Source organism: Argiope bruennichi, chromosome 7 (genome assembly GCF_947563725.1).
Source record: "Argiope bruennichi chromosome 7, qqArgBrue1.1, whole genome shotgun sequence".
Lineage (NCBI taxonomy): Eukaryota > Metazoa > Arthropoda > Arachnida > Araneae > Araneidae > Argiope > Argiope bruennichi.
The window spans coordinates 90345161-90369112 of NC_079157.1; the positions used below are offsets into that span (position 1 = coordinate 90345161).

At 32.5% G+C, this 23952-nt stretch overlaps 1 protein-coding gene across 1 annotated transcript in view; it reads right to left on the bottom strand.

Annotated features, from left to right (window-relative positions):
- Positions 1-2186: 2186 nt before the first annotated feature.
- LOC129975206 (phospholipid-transporting ATPase ID-like) overlaps positions 2187-23952 on the bottom strand; it is a 147494-nt gene continuing 125728 nt past the window's right edge. Inside the window, exons 19-23 of the mRNA XM_056088193.1 lie at positions 23387-23570; positions 16399-16622; positions 13354-13437; positions 8872-9117; positions 2187-5526 (exon numbers count right to left, since the gene is read on the bottom strand). Of these exons, the coding sequence (XP_055944168.1) occupies positions 5014-5526; positions 8872-9117; positions 13354-13437; positions 16399-16622; positions 23387-23570 (1251 nt within the window). The 3' untranslated portion in view covers positions 2187-5013. The remainder of the gene's footprint in view (positions 5527-8871; positions 9118-13353; positions 13438-16398; positions 16623-23386; positions 23571-23952) is intronic.

The following is a 23952-nucleotide window of genomic DNA, read 5'->3' on the forward strand; positions in this document are numbered from 1 at the left end:
GGTTATGAATTCTGCATTTAAAATCAATCTTCCAGTGAACTGCTTTTTGCAGGCGTATGCCGATGATGTGCTGCTAATAATCTCGGGAAGAACAAAAGATGAACTGGAAATTAAAGGAAAACAAATAATTCATAGGCTAGTAAAATGGGGCAAAATTCATAAACTTGAGTTTAATGAAAGGAAAACAATTCAAATGCCTATTACATTTGGAGAACGTTTAAAATTAACAGATCCCCCTAACATAAAAATAGGCAATAACAATATAAATGTGTCAAATCAAATTAAGTACTTGGGAGTTACATGGGACAGTAAATTAACATTTACGTCACATTTTAATAAGGTCAAGAAAAAAGTGGATGTATTAACATATAAACTAGTGACAGTTGCGAATAAATTTTATGGAAAAAGGAAATACCATCTAAGAAGAATCTACACTGGGGCCATTGAGCCATTTGTTCTTTTTGGGCACGGAGCATGGGGACATAGGCTAAATCTAAAGAAACTCAGAGAAACATTAAATTCAATCCAACGGCGCCCTCTCATCATTATGTCTGGGGCTTATAGAACCATTTCTACAGAAGCCCTTCAAGTGATAACGGGAATTTTGCCAATGGACCTCAGAGCAACGGAAATTTTCACTAAATTTCAAATAAGAACTTCTAGTAATAAAGTTAAAATAGGAAACAAATGCTTCAGCAAAAAAGATTATGAGATGTATTTTGACAAATTCGAACAACATCCTGCAGAATGGTTTATTCACGGTTTTCAAATTAAAATCCCAGATATGGATGGAATAGAAATTTTTACAGATGGTTCAAAAGATGAAAATAAAGTAGGAGCTGCAATAGTAGTCTACTACTATGGGAAAGTGATCGATAAAAGTCTTGTGAAATTATCGAACCATGCCACAAGTTTCCAGGCAGAAGTGCAAGCTTTAAAGATGGCCATTGAATATTGTGAAAGGGTGGAGGACGGACAGAAGTGCTCAATTTTTTCAGATTCTCTCTCAGTCCTACAAGCCATACAATCTTCTCACAATTGTAATAAGGAAATATGGACGATAAAAGAAAAGATAAAAAGTGTAAAAACTAACAAGTGGATAGAGTTGAATTGGGTTAAGGCCCATATTGGGATACATGGTAATGAAAAGGCGGATCAATATGCAAAGTTGGCGGCACAGAAAGAGGGTGTTGATATGGTTGTCCCCAAATCAAATGGTGTCTTAAAATGGGAATTAAGAGAAGAAATAAAGCTGCAATGGTTTGACAGATGGTATATGTCCAAAAACGGAAGAGTAACTTTCGATTTTATTCCTAATCCAGAAATAAAAAGAAGATACCATCCACTGATAATTCAAATTATATCAGGACATGGGAGATTTCCTGCATATTTTCAAAGATTTGGAAGAATGCAGGACAATAAATGCATTTGTGGAGGAATCGGTACTGTTTACCACTATTTAAAGGAATGTATTGAAATCTCGGAGTTAAGAAAAAATCTGAAAATTATAAATAATGACTTAAGTACAGTACTGATGGTACCAGGTAATCTTAAAACTCTGAAGGACATGATGTCAAAAATTGTCAGTTTTTTACCAACTATTTGAGAGTTTGTAGTTAAGGAAGAAGGACAATAATTGACCACTTTGTGGCCAATTACCTCGAGGAGAATGTCAGTTTGACAAATCGGTCAATGCAAGGATGGACAATACTCAAGATAGCAGTCGGCCACAACAAATCCTGTCGATACTGCTACGTTCAGTGGTGGCGGGGTGGTCGGCTGTACGCAAGAAGAAGAAGGTACTGTGCCGCTTTCAGACAAAGAGAAAAATAAAACCGGAAAGGCTAGGTTGAACGATTTTGAATTTTTACAGAACACAGTTCTGTAAGTTGAATATTTTTTACCAGGATATGGGAAATGTTATTGTCCTCTTTGTAACTGGTGCATAAAGGGTTCTCAATAAGTTTGAATGTATACAAGAGACTTGGTGTTTATGGTTCTTTTACTTATCTAATTTCTCCTATATTTGCTTTGAGTTCATTCAGTGGCTATAATTGCTTTATATCTTTCTTAATGTTTGCCAAGAATAAAGGAATACCTTCTCCAAAACCAGCGCTCATTGGGAATTTTTTTTTATATGCCGTTTGATATAAAGAATGAAATTTTCAAGAGAGACACCAGAAAAATCAACGTAGAATAATTCTTTATTTCTCTATTTTATAACAATTTTTATACAACAACTACAAACGATTTAATTTGTACAAAAAAGAAACATTCTGAAAGCGTTCCTATGCTTTCTTCCAAATTTTACAAATAACAGACACTGAAGATTCTACAGATTAATGTCTTGTTTTTTGATTTGGGCTTTTCATTTTCTTTTTCCTTCTTTTTTTACTATTAAATTAAATTCTAAAACACGATTATGGATACAGATTGACAAATCACACCTCACTAGATTTGTAGAAGAGCACTGTACATAATACTGTTGATTGGATACGTCTACAGGACTAACGAACTCTGGTTTCGAAGTTCTTGACAGGGATGTGTAACTTATTCATGTTCTTGGTCCTTGAAATGGCTAATATAAGGCGAAGAGGTCAATGGCCGGTTACAGAAAGAACCCTGAAGGTTCTTTTGTGGTCCCAATATTTTATATTTAAAATTTCATTTTTTATTACAATGATTAGTTTAATATAAATTAATATCATAATAACATGCTTTATATGTAAAAATAAATATTTATCCGAAACAAATTATATATGATTATAAATGGTAATAAAATAAACTATTAATGAATACATATCAACGATAAAACGTTGTCATTTACGATTATAGACTATACTTGAAAGCACGGTACTGTCGCCAAACTTGAATTTCTTTCAAACGATAATTCGCCAAATTTTGCAATTTTTTCTTCATAAACCTGAAACCTTCGTTTGAATTCTTTGTTACTTATAACCCTGAATCTTTCAAACAATAACTTGCTAAATTTTGCAATTCCTCCTTTATAACTCTGAAACCTTTGTTTCTTGGAGCACTTCAGGATGGTTGTTATCTTAAAGGTTGGCGAAAAAATCAGAAATATTGGCGACGTGAAAGTTTTGTTTTCTCAAGTATTATCGAATTATTGATTTAATCGTTATATAATAAAGACATCTATTGCACAATTTAAAAATCAATCATGCACAGTCGATAGAGATTATATTAAAATAAAAAAAAAGTCTGAAAGTAAAATCTAGATGCAACTAAAACTTACCTAAAAATTTAATTTTCTTTTTTGAAAATTGCATTACGATTTTGAATATAAAATCATTAATGATATGGTTGTAAGCTTATAGTAATACAAAAATAGTTAAAGCAAATGCCGAATAAAAATAGCTGATATATAAATAATGCTTGGATAATTGATTATGTACGGAAAGTAATTCAGAATAACTACTATTTAAGTACTTTAAGGCAAAATGGCCGCCATTTTGAAAGACTAGACAGGCACAATATAGCATCAATTTTTTAGAGATTAGTAAAAATAGAAATTTCCATAATTATCTTGCAAGAACAAGTGAAATTTATTATCATTAGCAAAATATTTCGTCTACGCTATTGATTTCTATGATTGACGAATTAAGAAATTTTTCTTATAAGCCTGAATCTATGAACTAAATTTCCATTATCCATACCTCTAAAAATTAAAAATGGTCGAGTCTATGTGATTTGAAAATTCATAGCTATGCGAAAAGATTAACAAACACACTAGCTTCTCAATAATCACAAAAATAATTATCACAAGCAAGAATATTTTGCTGCTAAAAATTTTATCTCTAAAATACTTCTTGCTACTAAAAGTTGCAGTTAAAATCAGAAGATATTTTAGTGAAGCTGTGGACAGTAGGCACATTAGAAGGCAAGAGATATGTACGCATATTTTCTTTCAAACTAATATTAAAAGTTAGGCTTATAGTATTAAAAAGACTTTAGAAGTTTTAAAATGGAGATAAATTTTTGCTTAATATAAAAGAAACAAAGATATAGAGTTTATTAATAACGAATATCTGTTCAAATGTAATATAAATTTTACGTTGAATTCTGGGATTGTCCTACTGTAAGGATGGATCTCTTACATTGACCCATATGGGTCTGACAGAAGTATTTCATTGAAATACAGCCCTAATGGTCGAAGGGCACAAAATCTTTTCTTACTTTGATGGTCACCGAAAAGATTGTTCACTGATTTATGCAAGAATCCTGATTATTTTATTGGAAATATTGAAAATAGGAATTCAATATAGAAGGGATATCTGTTTCACTTATAATACTATATTTAAAATTTAGAGTTTTAAGTTGTCATATTTTATACTATTACTAATATCAAAAATAAAAAGATAAATCTCTAAAAGTTAAGTTAGGTTTTTGCCTACATTGATTTATTAGAGGGCATTATTAGTTCTGTTAGCATTAAAAACTTGACAAAATAAGGCAAGAATGATTTTCAAGCATCAAATCTATAGCTTTCCAAGTCATTTTCGGACGTTAGGCACTGAAAGATGGCTAGTAAAATAGATAAAATTTGAAAGGTATTATAGAATGGTATTTTTAGGTAGATTGTATGGCTTAGATGGTATGCCAGATTCCTATTATTTTCCCTGAAAATAGTTGAATATGTTCCAAACAGTCATAAAAATATGATTCCATCAATAAAAAGTAGAGGCTGGAGTTGATAGTTAAGTGGACGTTCTTGGTGTTAGTAGTTTGGTATAGAACGATTAACATTGCATTTAAAATATTGGCAAAATTTCAAAAATCAGTCAAATTAGTCTTTGGATATTGTCGTGGAAAGAGTTGGAGGATCTTTTAAAATTATGTTAGTTGGTGAATGGTAGCTCCAAAATTGATGTAACTCATCGGGAACATCTTTAATAATCTTTGAATAAGAATATTTTGAACTCTTATGTTCTGGCGACAGAAAAATAGTTGCCATTATTATGTAAACCCGTAGACGTGTAGCACAGAAAGTCTTCAGACCTTGATTGTTGGTCTGTAATTGGTGATGGTGCCTGGCAACAATGGCGGCAACATGTTGTTGCCGATGGAGCTCGACTTGGATTTCTTCATTATCTTCCCGCTCATGATGAGCCGACCGAAGCCTTCTTGATGAGCAAAGGCATACCCTGATCTCATGGACTTTCTTCTGCTGGGCCTTCTCATGATCTGAGGAAGCATGATCTGGGGCTCGGATGGTTCGGAATGGATTCGCATCCTCCTCTGCTTCAGCCTCACCCTATCCGAGAGGGTTGGATGGACGTGCACATAGTAAAACCGGACGCTGATGATAGGGATGAGCAGGATGGTGAGCACCAAAATGCAGGTGATCCAGAAGGTTGGCGAGCTCAAGGTCATACGAAAGACACCGATATATTTGCTGGCGATGAAGTTGCTGTTGATGAACAGAGTCAGGGCGAAAAAGAATGCCACGCTGCCAAAAATAACGATGTGGTTGCAAATTGTCCAGTATGATGTGTCTAGCGCCACCTGACGAGAAAAATCACAAATTTTAAATGGTACGATGGAGAATTTATTATAATTTGCACAGATGATTGATATTTTAAATTTACTATTTTATGGCATCATAACATTTTTTTTTTTCATAATCTTTTGAGAATGATTCAAATGTTTCGGTGAAGTGGAGAAATCGGATTATTATGTTTAATTACCATCCAAAAGGAAAATGTGGAATCCAATTCAATTCAAAGAAAGTTTATGTTTAAAAATAAGTAGCATATAAAATGAAAGTTCATAAGGGAAAGAAATTGAAATAATTAAAATTCTTTACTGACAACAGATCAATATATTATTTATTATAGTTTAGTTGGATTAGTTAGATTATTAGTTAGATTTAGTGGTTATTTTGGAGGACTGCTTTTGGTCTAACTGTCAGACAGGCTTGTCAAGCTCAAGATCTAATTAGACAGAAGTTCTTTCATGCACCCTGACCTAGTGCATATAAAATCTACTTTATAATTTTTAACTACAGTCAGATGGTAAAAATTACACCTAAGCCATCATCTCTTTATCAAATCCACATTCTTTTTCAGAAAAAGAGTTTGACACTGATGAATTCAACTTGCACCAGGTGAGCGTATACAGCAGTTTTTTTTTTTCTGGAATCAGATTTTTATTTATTTATTTTTACTTCAGAAAAAGTTTTATGAAACTAAAAGCTTTTCAAAGTTTTTCCCCTTTAACATATTTGCTTGTATCTGGAACATTAGAACGGTTTGCGCTTTATTAGAGAATCTTTAAATATAAATCAAAATTTTAGTGTAAAGAATATCTTCAATCATTCAGAATACAGGGATAGTGAAAAATATTTGCCCCGATTGCAATAATCTAACTTACGTATAGTCAGTGAAAGGATAAAGTTATTTCAATACAATACAGACAGAAGTTTAAAATTTTGAATATTCTCATAATAATTGCCTTAAGCCAACTTAATATGATGCATTGAACCTTAGCACAAACATTTGAGTCACATGATTTGTGGTGACGCTTTATAAGTCAGATAACAGCTACGAGACATGAGTAATTACTTTTGTCTTGTGGTCATGTTACTCGTCTACGAACCATAAGGTTGCGAGTTCGATCCTCGCTATCGCCAATCGCAACAGATTCATTAGTTGAAGAGACTGTTTCTTCTACACAGTGTAGTGAATGTTTGATTCAATTAAAATTGATCTAGTGTTTGAGAGTTTGAGCAGACCAGTCGAAGTCAGATGGACTAGTTAAGTTATTACTGCTGCTGTTTTACATATTATTTTATTCTCTTTTTCTTATTCAAATGATTGCTGACTTGATTAACTGTAGCAAAATGATTCTTGCCAAACGTCACATAAACGAATGACCAGTTATGAGGTGTTACAAATTTCTTTTGTCTTGAGTGTAAAAGACCGACAGACACTGAAACATCTTGCAACGCTAGTGTTCGACGTTTATCATTGGAAGATTATGTAAGTCGAAGTCCCGTTTTAACATATAGTCGAAAATCTTGTTTCCTAAACAGTCACAAAAAAAAAAAAAAAAAAAAAAAAAACTCGCACGTTATCTTTCTCAAAACAAAGTTTATGTTTTATATTATATTATCCGATTACTGATGTCACTCACTTTATTTGAATCCCAGATTCTTCGCAATAAAGTATATATTCTTAACAAAGCAAGAAGTTAAACATTTTTTAAATCGACATCTTTTATTTTATTTTTATGGAATATTACAACAACGTTGCCACTTTCTCTAAATTAAAAAAAAAAAATGTAACAACGTTGTCATTCACTTAAACTTTTGAATTACAAATTAAATTTCTATTTTTAAATGATCGTTTTTAAAAAAAATAATTTAACCATATTTATCAGTAATTTAGCTCGTGCGAAATAAAAATAAAATTTAACCTACTCGAGAACGTTACGTATGCATGAGAAAAAAAATTAGCTTTTATAAACCAGTTGCTATCACATTGACAAAAGCTCAGATTAAAAAATAAATAAATATTATTGCGAATGAAATAAATATTAAATATCATTTTTCTAAAAAGTAAATGCAAAATATAACACCCGTCATATGGTGATACAATTATCTACCATCCAATGTTAGAAAGCATTCACAGCATCATACGGCGCCGGTTTTCTGAGATTTCTCTAGAACATAAGTTTTACATTCAGACAGTAATTATGAAGCATGTTCACATTATCTGGCGCACGTTTGATAATCATGTAATTGCCATGTACTCCGTGTGATTATATAAATTCTAATTTCCCATGTCTACATTTTATTCGGATGTGTCGTCGAGTCCAATTTAATATCTGTTTTGTGCAACAGAAAAGTTCTTAACGTTGGTTTTTATGACGAAAGAGCAATAAATTTGACAAGCGATTTGGAAGCAGGAAAAATGGCTTATCAACAAGTTCTGATAATACTTGGTGCAACAAATCGAACCAAGCGCTGGAATCAGGAATTCTTGGTAAAGAGACGTGCAACATTTTCTGTTAGTCAAAACAACTTTGAAGGAGCTTTGGTAGAGGACTTTAAGCAGAGACTGACGACAGAAGCCAGTCAGTAATCGGTGGATAATGTTGCTTACTTGCTTTTTTTAATCATACTAATTTGAAATTAGAAAAATTAGAATTCATTATCATCTTCAAATTAACCTACAGAATGGCAACATAAATTACATATACAAATAAACAGAAGTATGATGTATGCAAACCAAGTAAAAGTTCAGATGCGACGGGGAGATTTAATCTTATTCCAATGTTCCAAAGAAAAGACAGAAAACAACCACTTTGAAAGAAATCGAAAAAATTTATGTACAAATCAGAAGTTATAACATGAACGGATAATTGGTGCATACATCTATACATCAAAGGATTGCATAAGTTGCAACAAAAACACTAAAAAGTTAAAGAATCGATGATTCTCCAATGAATCGAAGCTAAGTAGAAGACAACAGGTTTAAAAAAATGGAAAAATTTATATATAAACTGAAATTAAAATAAAAGGCATATATTGGCAGGTACATTTATATCTGTAGGCCAAATGATTGTCACACCTGCATGTCAAATGATTGTCACATCTGCATGCCATTTGATTGTCACATCTGCATGCCATTTGATTACCACATCTGCATGCGAAATGATTACCACATCTGCATGCGAAATGATTACCACATCTGCATGCGAAATGATTACCACATCTGCATGTGAAATGATTACCACATCTGCATGTGAAATGATTACCACATCTGCTTGCCAAATGATTAACAATTGGCAATCATTATTAAAAAACAAAGTGAACGCTTGCTGTTTGAAGACAAATGTTTTCCTTACCTGAGCGGTCACTACTAGCACCAGTAGAGTGGACACGACTGTGCCTAAAATTTGATGTCCATCCATATTCAGTCCGTCTTTGTTTATGCTTTCGTAAAAGGATCCGTAGGGCACGAAGAACAGAGTGAAAGAAGTGCAAACTCCGTGAACCAGAGATTTCAGGAACTCTTTCTTGTTGAAGAGCAGGTTCGAGTGCCCTGGAGTGTACAGTTTAGGATAGTGCAAAGAATAGCGGTCATTCACGTCCTGGAAGAGAAAACCCCCCAAAAATATTATTAATTAAAATATATTTAATTTCGTTGCCTTGGCACATAAACATGCTTTTATTAGACTGATTAACATCCTATTTTCAAGCAATTTTAGGACGAACATCGTCATTTAGAACAGTAGGTAGATGAAAGACTGATTCAAACTTCGTTATTATCGCGTTTAAATTCCCATACCACTTTAGAATAAGGATATGCCAAGTTTAGATGCATAATGAATTGGATAAGGGCTAAATTTGAATTAATTTCATTTAAAGGTCCATTTTCAATACAACACATTGCTTATTTGGTGACAGATTCGTATTTTTAAACAGTGGACTGTTAACGAGAACTATATCCTTCCTATATATTTCCAGAACTATATAAGAACTTCCTATGTACTATATATTTCCAGAATCGGAAACTCCCCACAGCCAACCATAATATACATGAATATATTCTGGACGTCAGATTCAAAGAGTATTAGGTACATATATGGCCGATCATCGAAGAAATAGTCTCGAACTAACAACTTTCTGATTCTAAAATTGATACCTTACCATCCAGGCATCGCGCTCCCTTTTTACTTTTTCGTTTATATTGTATAGAGAAAGTATCGTAATCATCAAAAAATTCGAGCAACAGATTTAGAAGAATTTTTGAATTTTTTTCTGCACATTTTAGACCTCTCTGAGTTCGAAAAATACGTTGTCGGAAAATGTCCGTCTGTCTGTCTGTGACAGAGATAGTTATAAAACGCTTTCAGCTAGATGGTTGAAATTTGGTATATGGTCTTTACACCAAACTTGTAGATTACTAAATATTTGTACTAAAATTTGTTCAGTTTGTTTGTTTGTGGTCCCATGGCGCAAGAACCATGTTTGGCTATACTGCGCCAAGCAAACGGTAAAATCAGAGCAGATTATAAAATATAAAATTTATGATATCAACATAAAACTGGTTAAAATATAGCACTTTAAAAAATTAAATTTCTGGTAATATAATATGAACATGGGTATTAACATATGATAATGAAAACTTAATGAGAAGCAATGAGACCATGTAAAACATTAACAAACGGTAAAAGGTGCTTAATGCAAGTATAAAAACGAATGGTGCTAAATGCAAGTATAAAACTAAAATTTGTTCAGAGGAAGTCCGCCTGTCCGGCTGTTCGTATATAAATTAACACGGTAATTACAAAATGAAAAGAGCTAGATAGATAAGATTCAGTACACATATTCAACATCTATAGTCCAGACATCTATCAAATTTTGAGCCAAATCCAACCACGGGTTGACTATCTGTCCATCGGTACTTTCTGAAACAAACGAACTCGATAATTCAAAAATGCAATGTCTTAAACACATGAAATTCGGCACGGGATCTTGTGACTACAAGTGCAGTTTTGTGTGAAATTTTTGGTTAAGAAAAACGTGTCTAAAACAGAAATTCCATTTTTGGATACTATTTAAAGCACGCAAAGGATTAATTGCCAAAAAAAAAAAAAACCCTCGCCAAGGATGACACGATAGATTCAGTAAAAAAGCTAAATTCATGCCAGAAGTAAATATTTCGTAGCTTTTGTACGTCGATGCCATGTAAGGCGTTCTCTTATGTGACAAGTTTATTAGCAAATATGCGAGAAAGTTTTACGGAAACTACTCTTGCTGGTTGGAATAGGTTTCCGAGTCAGCAACTCTATAGGCAAGACTGTCCCAACAGTCCAATGCAGCTTATGCGATACAGAAAAAAGTTCACAGCTGTATTTATATTAACAAACCATCGAACAAATAAAACATTAATAGTCGATTAACTTACTCGTGGCAGAAAGTCATATCATTTTCGTGTATGGGCAGAGATAAACCACTCACTGATTGCTGGTCCAGTTAATTAATCAACAATGGTTTAAAAGGTGTGATCTGGTACATGTATTTTTGCTAAATGACAAGTTAAACTGAAGAAAAAATGAAGTTTTGTCTAATCTTATATATTTTGCCCTTCAAATAAGTGAAATCATTAATCTACAGATATCGTTTTCAGAATGATTTGATAAGTAAGTTTTTATTCGTTATAGATTTTACCGAAATGCCCGCAAGGATGAAACAGAAACGGATTCTTGATAAGGGTACAGATATAAAACGGTCGTTCTGAAGATAGAAAAAAAGCAGGCCGATAGAGATAAAGATGAAACATCACAAATTACTCTCAATAAAATTATGTACAATCACTGACATCGGTTCGTTTAACGAACGACGCAATCTACAGAGTTGATGATACATCTGGAACAAATAATTTCGGTTATTGATTATTATAGTTGAGTAAGGGCGAAATTCATTAAGTGGAAATATATAACAATAATTTCAGCTATTGATGTTATTATTTGCTTTATCAGTGATAAATACATTTTTATCATGTTTCATATATATATATATATATATATATATATATATATATATATATATATATATATATATATATATATGTAATGATATTTTAAACTTTAATTTCAACTTAATTAATTTCCAAGCTTTTATCTTAATTTAGGCCATAGTAAGTTCATTCTCTTATTTCGTGATCCAATCCCACTGTCGCTACTTAATTAATTCAAGAGAAGCTTTATAAAATTGCTTAGTCAGCTAAACGCCGATACTTTCACACGCTCGGCGTGAGTGGGTAAAAATGTCCAGTAAGCACATTCTTTCTTAAAAGATCCCTGTGTTTCCCTTACATGTGATTGACATGTGTCAGAAATCCCTATCAGAATCTTAATAATATATTAGCACTGTGAAGAAATATTTTCCCTATCAAAATCTAAGGTTATATAAGGCAAGGGATAAATTATTTCGACCCTTTTTTCCCCACTTCGGCTTTTGTACTGCGCTGCGGCGGACGTCTTGTCCGCGTCTATGCTTGTAAATAATTATGCTTTCCCGATGGATTAAAAAGAAGTTAAAAAGATAAAAAGTCTCGTCACTGCTGGTCACAACTGCATTATGCTCACATAAAATAATATTATATATATATATATATATATATATATATATATATATATATATATATATAAACAGATTTTAAAATATGCTTGGCCGAATAAAAGAAACTTTTAAAATTTTAAAGCTTCGATTTATTTCATCACGGGAGGTATATATACAATAGGGTGGAACGAAAAAATCAATTTTTGATTTTTAATTTGTAATAGCGCGGAAAAGTTGCCTTTTGGTGTAGATAAAATAAATTATAAATATGAAAAATATTGGAGTAGGTCTTGAGGTGCTGCAAGGACGTTAAAGTATCATAAAATTAAAATTTTTGATACATTTTTTTAAACGAAATAATCAACTTTTTATTTTAAATTTATAATAGCGCTGAAAAGTTGTCTTTTGGTATAGATAAAATAAATAAAAATTATAAAAAAAAATATTAGAGTTTATCTCGAGCTGCCGCAAGGACGTTCAAGTTTCATAAAAACGCACTTTTTGCACCTTTTTAAGGATTTTTGCGTACCTCGATTATGAAATAAAAAGTTTTCATTAGGCATTGTCATATGAATATAAGCATTGTCATATGAGTATAAAAGCAGTTTTACTATTGTACTGCATGACACTGAGTCGTCGCCGGAGTGGTTGTTATTGAGGTAAGGTGGAGATTTGTCTTCGTCCGGTGACAAGGACAGAGCTGGTTTCAAATCAGTAGCTTTGACAAGTTCAGTTGAATTGGCACCTGCCCTCTTTCTATTGTGTAACCGATTTGTTATTTTGTGCTTGTGTACTTTGCTGTGAGTAAAAATAGCTCAATCTAAATTAGTGAAGACATGACAAATATCGGAGTGTTCTATTTATGGGAAATTTAATGATTTGCTTGAAAGTTGAATTTGTCAAATTTCATCCATCTAAGTCTGAGGGGTCTTGAGTTATCGTGTTTATAGGTAATCAGACATAATTCCCAAAAAGTGTATCGTGGAATTAGGGAGGCCTGTCATGTAAAGATTCGACAAAAATCCGAATCGAAGTTCGAATTTTTTGATGGTTACAATACTTTCTCTTCGTATATTTCGTATTAGAAGAAAATAAAAAGCTAGAGATGTTACTTTTCGGCTTTTATTCAGAAAAATATATTTAATATTATTGAAAATCAGACTTTGAAATCGTAAATGGATTACATTAAAAATCTCTTATTATATTTTATAAGAGAAAAAATAGCTAAAGACAAGATAGAATTGCTGAATATTTCTTACCTGATCGAAAATTCCCAGCGCTAAAACCGGCATAGATGTGTAGAAGACGTTGTAACAAGAGATGAAATTGGGGTCATACAAGGTCTAAAAAATTGAACAAATTAATTTATGAAACAAATAATAGAATAAATAAATAATTAAAAAATAGAATAAAAAAAGTAAATACGCTTCCCGTTTGAGAACTGATACTCACACGGAGAAGCATAATCAATCAAATAGCAGGTGATTTTGCCAAATACTTTAATGCCATTTTTAATTGCACCAAAAAATTTTAGAATCTATGGTATCGTTAGGGGCGAAAACTCTGTTGCTTTCAGTAACACCGCTTGAAAAACAGGCAGAAATTCAATATTTATGAATTTGAAATGATTTTATCCTCTATAAAAAAGTCTTTTGCCAAAAATATGGAGATATGAAAACATATTGTTACAAACCTGTAATGTTGCTTCCCATCACGAATAGTGTCATCATATGAAAGACTGATTTACAGTGATCCGTATTGGATGCTGACGGATGCCGAGCCAGTGGTCCCAGAGCTTGGCGACAAACTTGGCGACCATTTGGCGACAAAATGGATAATGCTCGAAACTTCTAGAATTTTATCAATCCGTCCATTAGGAACCGAGATACGCCTGACTAGTCTAGAAGATTCTAGGCCCACCTCCAGGGAACTATAAAAGACCGGCACTCTGAAACTGCGGGAGTGTCGTCGAGAGTCGTCGTGAATTGAATTGTAGTCGCAGTCACCGACAAGTAACGAGTCTTCGACAGGATAGCGAAGAAACAGCCGAGTGCCAATGTTGTGCTGAACTGCTGTGTGCCGAGTCCTGCTATCTACTGTGGAAGCAGCGGCGTATCTTATGTGTAGTAGCCAGTTGTGAGAAGTAGTGAGTCGGCAGCTAAAACGAGGAGACAGCGAGAAGTTCATCCCTTTCGGACCTCTCCTACTGGATTATGTATGGCCGCTTTGTGTGATGTGGTCGATTACTACTTGTGGGCTAATGTCTGCTGTCCTGTCTTCTTCTCGGCTGTAAATATTTGTCGTCTGTGTATTCGTCTTCTTTGTGTTCGTATCTTCGAGTGTAAATAAAAGTGTTTGTTTTTCTACGGAGGCCTGCTGATTGTTTTCTCACACCATACACCCACTATCAAAATCCCGTAACAATATTGGGTGGTCATAAAGTTTTACGCTGATTGCAAAAAATTATAACAAAATAACCAAGGAATATAATATTGTAAAATATTTATTATGGGATAGTCGTGTACTCAGAAATTTTTATAGTCTACAAATAGCACAAGTAATGCAGAATTAGGTATTTCACATTCGATTGTTCGAAAATGCATCAACAAAAGAAACAATTCAACAGGTTTTCAGCAATTCAAGTCGATGTTCAATAACAAATTTGGAGTTGCATGAAGGCTAATCTGTTTACAAAGCCAATTGAATATATCGATACACTGAAATTTAGAATGCAGATGCTACACCTGAAATGTTGGTCAACATTTAGCAAGAATTGGAATACAGTCTTAGCATTTTTCGAGCTACCAGGGGTGCTTATATTAACACTTTACCGACCGGTAGCGGTTCGAACATACTATGCCATTTCACCGCCCGCTCAGCTGCAGATCGCACCCAGCTGCACTCGAGAAAACGACAGCTGAATTTTTTTCAGGGCATGCTGAATTGGTGGAAAACGTAGTCACCACAGATCGGTCAAAAGTCGATTAATCGACGACCGGTCGGTAAGCGCTGGGGAGCAAACGTCGAATAATCGACGACCGGTTGGTAAGCGCTGAGAACAAAACGTCGATTAATCGACGGCCGGTCGGTAAAGTGTTAAAATTTACTCATATAAAGGTTTTATTAAGAAAAAGAGTTTTATAAACGTCTTTACAACATATCTGAACAACCAAATGCCAAATTTAATCGTTCATTTTATAATTTTTTTTAAATAGGGAAGGATTTTGTGACTATCCTGTACATCAGTTATTGGACACGATTATTTCGACTGTTTTTGAAAAATAAAAATTGCCCATTAATTAAAAGTAAATACTTATTTTAATATCTGCTATAATTAACCACTTGAATTTATGCTCGGTATTTCCATTATTTTTTGGAAAATGAACCGTTTATTAAAAATTAAAATGCGAAAAAATTTATATTCGTCGTTTTAAAACATTATGGAAGTGATATTTGTTTTTTACAATTATTCATTTTATTTTTAGAGTTTTAGAGCATTTATATTGCTTCTCATAGGACGATAAATAATCGAAAAGAATTATTCTTCCAATAATTTTTTGATTATTTTATAAACAGAAATTATATCATTGGATAGTTTGGTATAGCAAATTTAATGACTTCACCACTGATATGCAAAAGAAGCAACATTTTTTGTTTTTCAAAACAGAAAGTCAGCAGATATTTTGCTACTGTCACGAGAAAAATCTACTGAAGAAAAAAGCAAAATCCGGCCTGTTTGTGTTTTCTAAGAAATAATTATTTTGAACAGCACTTGGGTTTTAACTGTCACTATCATAAAAATATAGTGTGACACTATCACAATGTTCAATTTATAAGTTGTTATTAATGAACTTAAATGAATTACGTTATTAGGAACAAATTTTCTCTCCAACTTTATCCAGAATAGGTTCAAGCATATTCTTTCCAAATAGTATTTGCTTTATTACAATTCATTACATTTTGTACTGCCAGATCAAAATGCAGAAGAAAAAATCGTAAATACAAATATTTGTGTCATTATTTTATATTCATTTCAATGATAACTTTTATTCCAAAATTTATGATGGTGTTTACTTTTACTTCAATATTTTTAGAAACTATTACTGTTGAAAGTTAAAACAGCAACTTGATTTTGAATTAAACTCCAAAACGACACGTACTGCTCTGTAAAAATTTCAACTGTAAAAATTTGTACTGTAAAAATTTCAAGGATATTCTGTTTACCATTTAGAGAAGTTCCTGAAACAAAGAAAACGTATTTTCTGTTTTATTTCGCAGGTTCAAATTCCTTGAAAAGAACTCACTTGTGCGGAGAATCCACAGAAAAATCCGAACCAGAAGTGGCAAAGAGTGAAGGCGAAGTTCTTGTAGAAGAAGTATCTTAGAAACTTGCTCATTCGGAAGTAGGAATAGCGGCCGTGTACCAGAAGCAATCTCTCCAAGTACCGGAACTGGGCAAGAGAGAAATCACTGGCCAGCACCGCTTGCATGCCTTCTTGCCCACTGATACCGACACCGATGTGAGCGGCTGTAATGAGATGGAAGAACAGTTAGAATAGTTAGTATATTGTTACAAATCTGTAATTTTGCTACCCGCCACGAATAGTGTCATCGTGGGAAAAACCGTTGTAAGATCTGTCCTGTGCATGCTGAGCGGTTGCCGCATCAATGACCTCAGAGCTTGGCGACAAACTTGGCGATCATTTGGCGGCTTGGCGATCAATTTGGCGGTTTAGGCGACAAAATGGATCACACTGGAAAGTTCGAGAAGTTTCACGATCCATCCAGTAGTAACCGAGATAGACCCAGAGAAGTCCTGCTTTGTCTGGAAGATTCTAGCCCCATCCCTCGGAACTATAAAAGACAGGCACTCTCAAGCTGAGGGAAGTCGTGTGAGCGAGTAGTCAGAGTCGCCGACAAGTAACAAGTCTTGGAGAGAATAGCGAAGCAACGGCAGATAATCAACGTTGTGTGGGGCGAGTACTGAAGTGCTGTGTGGCAAATCCTGTCGTCTACTGTGGTCGTCACTGCTGTACATATTTGTCGTCTGTGTACTCGTCGTCTGTGTGCTGTTCTGTCTTCATGTAAATAAGCATCGTTGTTTTTCTACTGCTGATTGAGCGTTCTCCACACCATATCACTACCACTATCCAAGCGAACCCGAAAATTCGTAACAATATCTAGGGCAGGACAAAGAGAGTTTCGGATATGGTACAAAGTTAGTTGTTAGAGATATTTTAATGACAACTGTTTTTAACAAAATTTTTACTTCCTTATTTAGATTTTAATATTATTTCTTAAGATCCTAGGTCCATAAGGAACCTAAATGAGTCCCCTTTCTAAATATGTTGGTTTGGACTTGAATTTCTATTTCTTTTTTTTTAAGATCTCAGATCCATAGGGAAGCTAAGTGCTTTGTTGAAACTTATAGTTACTATTATTGTCTTACAGATGGCTGGCAAAAAACTAAACCAGATACGTACATCAAATTAGCATACAATATGCCAGGCGCGTATTTCACTAGGGAAAACCAGCGGTGATGGTGTCTCCAAAACGTTCTCGCATGCTCTCTAATATAAGTATTATCCCAGAGAGCGCCTTGCATAACATTAGCGTACAGTCAGGAAATATTAACCTTTGGCATGAATTTAGAATTTTTACTGCATCTATCATGTGATATTTGCTGCATCTATCATGTGATATTAATTCCTGGCATGCGATTAATAGTATCCGAAAATCGAATTTCTTTTTTAAACGTGTTTTTCTCAACCGATCAAGTGGTGTGGAGATGGAGGTGCCAACTCAGGTGTCGCCCTCGTCATCTGGCCGCGGTTAAAAATTACGAGGACCGTCCCAAAATAGCCCTTGTGTTGCTTTAAACGGGACGTTAATCTAACTAAACTAAACTAAAGTAAACTTAACCGATCAAAATAAAAAGTTGATACAGAATTACACTTGTAGTTACAAAATTCCATAACAAATTAAATATATTTAACTCACTGCATTTTTGAGTTATCACATTTATATGTTTCTGAAAGTACAGATCGACAAATGAGCAACTTTTTGTTGGATTTGACACAAAATTCGAAAGATGTTTGCACTACAGATGCTATAAATATGTATACCGAATTATATCAATTTAGTTCTCCATTTTGCAGTTCTCGTGTTAACTTATATTCGAATAGTCGGACAGACAGATTTTTTCGGAATGGAATTTCCTTGAAATTTGATATAAATTTACAAATTTGGTGTAAAGACAATATGCCAAGTTTCTTTCATTTAACTCAAAGCGCGTTTGAGTTATCTTTATCACAGAAAGACAGACGGACAAATTTTTTATTCCATTTTCTTAACCACCGAACAGTTTTTTAAAATTTTCATTTGGATTTTGTTTATACTTTCAATCGTTGGGAAGTAACATTAACTTTTACTTTAGCGTATTTCATGTTTTAATACTATATTTGCATCTTTATGTATTATTTTCTCAAATTCAAATTGGTAATATCGCTTTTTGAAAAAAACCTCAAATTGAAAAACAAAGCCCATTTTTTTTTGTTTAAATTTGATACAATCATTTTTCAATGTAGTTCTATAGTCCCTGAACCACAAAATAAATAATCCACTTCTTTTAAAAGATTTTACAACTTTCAAGACTTTATTATGCCAAAAAAAAGTTTTTTTTATCAGTCGAAATGCAACATTTAAAAACAGAAGAGAAATACAACCTATATTTTAGATCACGAACTATGTAATAATTTTTTAAATTTATTTGCTCGATTTTCTACAAATTATTTAAACTAGCAGATATTTATTTTATATCTTCTTTAAAGGAAAAAATCATATTTCTTCCAATTTCCAAAGCAATTTGACTTTTAATTGATAAGTTTTTGTTTTACATTTTTTTTCAAACTATTTTTATGCAAAAATTTTAAAATTAAGTACATTATAATTTTTTTCAAAAAATTCATTTGGAGCATTGTTATTCAGAAATATCCCACGTTATATGACAAGTTCAAATATTTAATATCGATAAAAAAAACCCAATTTATTTCGCGTCTGCATTGATGATCAGTTCTTTCATACAACTTATTTTAAAATGTTATGCTCTTGAAAAAGATAAAAATTAAAAACAAGGAGTTTTCAAATTGATGACGTATTTTTTTAAAGTCAAAATTAAATGTTTATTTCTTTAGAAAGGATTTTTTAATATAATATGTAAGTATAAGAAATAAATTCCGAAATATAGTTCGCCCTCAAGGAAATTGTTAAAAAGGTTTATAAAACTTTACCCCTTGGCCCTTTTAGGGTCGTGAGCTTTAGTTTTGAGAAAGGGGAAGAATTAAATTTAAAAAATTGACAAATTCTACAAAACAAGAGAGAAAAATCTAGAAATCTAAATTTTTCTATCTAATATGTCTCACTAGATTGTATTTTACTTTCACGTATACGAAATATAGAGAAAATATTAAAATTGTCAAAAAATTCGAACTCGAGATTTTGACGAATCTCCACCCTTCCGATCTCCCTGCCCGAAAAAAACACACACATTTTTTGGCATTATATCTGTTTGTAAATACAAGAACTTAAAAAAGCTTTGAGCTAAATGGATGAAACTTGGTATATGGGAAAATAACTAAACTTGTAGATTTTTTTAAATGAAATTTTGAACGAAATTCATCCAAAGGAAGTCTGTCTGTCTGTCTGACTGTTTTACTACAAGTGAGCTCGATTACTACAAAATGCAACGGGCAAGGTAAATAAAATTTTGCATACAGGTTTAGCATCTCAAATGCCGCTATTCTCCAATTTCAAAACAAATTCGTCAAATAGTTGGCCGTCGGTAGGTTTGTACATTCATATGCATGTAAAGCAATAACTCATAAACGCAGACTCCATGAAATTCGATCTGTTATCTTGCGATTACAATTGCAGTTTTGTGAAATTTTGGCATGAATTTGGCAAAGAAAGCATCTAAAATACATATTATCGCCATAGATTTAGAGAAAATTCTCTTTTCACACCAAATATTTTTTTTCGTAACTATTGTTTATCAATATTATGAAAGACCATACCCATAGACCACAATTTTATACAGTGGAAGAAGGGATAAAATCTTTATTGGAGAGTATGCAAGAAAGTTTTGAGAAGACTACTCCCGCTGGATAATTGAATTGAAGCTTGAAAACTCAATTTTATTTTCCTACATATATGTACACTTCAAATTAGGCAACATTTTTCTGAGCTGTTTCATGATTTTAGCTGCAATTGAAAGAAAAATAATGGTTTGAAAGTAGAAGCGTCACACAAAGGACAAAAATTAATAAGGGATAAGATCTATAACCATAATAATATCAGCTGCTGACAAAGAGTTAAGGACAACACTGACAACTAAAAAGCCTCGTTAGAAATGCTTTTCCAAAGACATTAATAACAGAATAATGGTACTATGATTGAACTGGACAACAACAGTCCATGGGAACGTTGACAATTCCTACACGCATGAGCGAATACCGAAGAAAAATAAAGAATGCATATTTAATAATGGCTGCATATCTTATCAATGGTTAATCAGATTTTAGATTGGGCTTTCTAGATTCCAATAGATTTCATAACAGCCTCCGGCAATGTCAGGGATCAAAACGTTGAACTGACGGCTATTCAAGGTTGAAGGGGACCAGAGGTCATAAGTAATGATTTTGAAGCTGGGGATGCTTTGCATATTGTTATGTTGGCAACAGTGTTTCACATTCATTTCTCGATAGCTTTAAGGCATTCGACTGAATGTGTAGGTACTTATTTAAGTAATAAATAAAATCTTTATCTACTAATAATAAAGGATAATGTATGCATATGTGTGCATTGGCGCTCTTCAAGTCAAACAGTTTTGCCCAGAACTACGAAATTCAATACAAATATATCACGAGACTGGAAATCTGATTATTGATGCAATTATTTGGAAAATGAAAATAACATTTTAATTCATAACAAATAAAGCGAGATTTTGAAGTTTTTTCTCGATAATGCCGAAAAATATTATTGCACAAAACCGATTTTTAAACCGTTTTAAAATTTATAAAATTGTTTTTTAATAATTTTGGTTATGGAAAAATACTTAAAATTGCAAATTTCATCCACCTAGCTCAGAGAGTCCACAAATAAGTCGACATAATTCCAAAAACGTGTTTTTCGGATTAAGGACTAGTCAAATTTCTTGACGATTACAACACGTTTTATTTGTATATTTCATATATGAAAAAGTAAAAAAACTTAAAATTAGTGTAAATTATGGGGTAGGTAGCTGAAACGATCAGAAAATAATCGAGTAATTATAGTTCCGATTTTTGAAGATTCAGAGAAGATTCCTTTAATTCCCGATTTTGAAGATTCCTTTAATTTATCACCTCCAAATATAATAGGCCGATTTGTCAAGGCAGTTCTTGAGCATTCATTAATCAATCTGAGGTTAAAATTCGATTTTTTTTTGAAATTTCAGAACTGTTCTTTAATGTTATAAGCAAGGCATAATCTTTCTTTTGATGGAAAAAATCTTCACAATGAAAGCATACAGTGCCTTTTGTATTTTGATTTATTTATAGTGTTTAAATCTGAATACCGACTAAAATCCAGTAACGTACTTCTAACGTTTCTAAATTTAAATAAAAAGAATGGTATAATTTTCTTAAAACTTTAATATTGAATTAATTTCAAATATTCCAAAGTATTACGATCGATATTAACATAATTCTATCTATACTGAACAAGGAAAAAAAAATTAATGTTAGGAAATTTTTATCTCCCTTTTTATCTACTCTTCTTAGAAACATTTGTAACTTCAAAAAAACTTGATTTTTGATTTTAAAAAAAAAAGAAAAAAAAGAGGGCAATTCACTAATTACAGAAATGTACAATTTCTATAAGTTAGGAAAGTCGAACACTTATAAATTATACTTTAGCGAAGAATCTATTAGGAGTTCATATGATAGAAAGATAGAGCGTTTTATTATGTTAGAACATGGTGTTGTTTTTATTTGAGGTTTTTGAAGGATTTGAAGGCAATAAATTGTTGAAGCCTCAAAATGCGTAAGCAATAAATTGGCAATTTATCCCTTTTTTTATTTTGGAGTCGGCTTTTACAGTATAGCTTTTGAAATGTCTATCGTCTGCTAATGTAGTTTTATTTTGGAGTCGGTTTTCGCAGTATAGTTTTTCCATTATCTATCGTTTGCTAATGTATTTTCATTTTAGAGTCGGCTTTCACATTATAGCTTTTGAAATATCTATCGCCTGCTAATGTAGTCTTATTTTGGAGTCGGCTTTCCCAGTATAGTTTTTCCCTTTTCTAACGTCTGCTAATGTAGTTTTATTTCCTTTTTCTCGAAACCAGTTTTCTTCAAACATTACAATCGCATGAAACCTTATATAATAATATTTATAAACATTATGTATCTATTAAAGATATTTTTTATGAGAAATAGTATTAATTTTTAGAGGCTATTTATCATGTAATATCATATTTTTTAGATCTTCAGTTTACATAATATTTATTTTTCAATTTTTTTTTATCATTGTCATATTTAAATGGAAATAAGTTCACCGGAATTATAAAACATATGCTCATGTATTATGCTAATTTTAGAGTAATTTTACTCAAAATTATTTTTCCTGAACGTACCGATTTGTAGTTATGAAGTTGAAAATTATATTTCACAAAACATATTAGCTTTCTTGATTAAAAATAGATACTTTCAGATGGGAATACTTTTCTATTGCATTATAATTAAAATAAATTATTCGTTCTGTATGCCCCAATGATTTTTCTCAGATATAAAATTTTACTTTCTAAAAAACTCTTAACTGAAATTTCGGCAATTTTCATTGTCAAGGACAACCCAGTTTCCTTAAATTACCATTATATATCTGAATACTATGATATTTTAACGAATCTTTTATTCGATATATTTAAAAAAAAATTTCTAAACTACTTCCCCCTAAATGCTTTATTTCCCCCTAAACAAAATATTTAGGGGAAAACTATGAAGGTCCACTTTTTAAAATTTTACAATTAGCGGGAAAAAAAGTTTCAGAAGTATCATTTTTCTCAGTTTTCCAATGCTAAAAATGGGGCAATTTTGATGGAATATTAACATGTTCTCTAAGTTCAAGTAGGTATCATAAAAGTACATCCATGATACATAAAAATGGCGCAGAAGTCTCGAAAATCAGACAATATATATCCTCGTCATTTTTCCTTTGGCTTCCTGCAAATTATCCTACTATAGGGTGTCAACCTACTTTTAATCATGGAGACATCATTGGCGCCATCACCTATGGCAAGGGTCACAGCCCCTTTGTGGCGCTTGACCAGATCGACCACCAGAGCTTTCTGCAGGGGCGTAACTCGGCAGCAGATGACAGCCTTGCACTGGCACGCCACTTCCAGGAATAGTAACTCCATGCTGGGGTCCAGGGCGAACACCTGTTGCAGAAAGAATTAGAAGATGAACTACGCCCTTCGACAAAGTGAATATTGATATTAATGATGGCGATTCATTACGAAAGACGAGAATATTTAAATCTAATTGATACATTAAGAAAATTAAGCATAAACATTGCAATAAATAGATAATGAGGGAGTTGATTCAACACAAATACAAAAAGCTTTATTCAACACAAATACAAAAAGCTTTATTCAACACAAATACAAAAAGCTTTATTCAACACAAATACAAAAAGCTTTATTCAACACAAATACAAAAAGCTTTATTCAACACAAATACAAAATTTCAAAATTCAGGTACTTGACAAACGAATGATGACGGAAGATGTTATTTGAGCACACACACACACAAAAAAAAAAA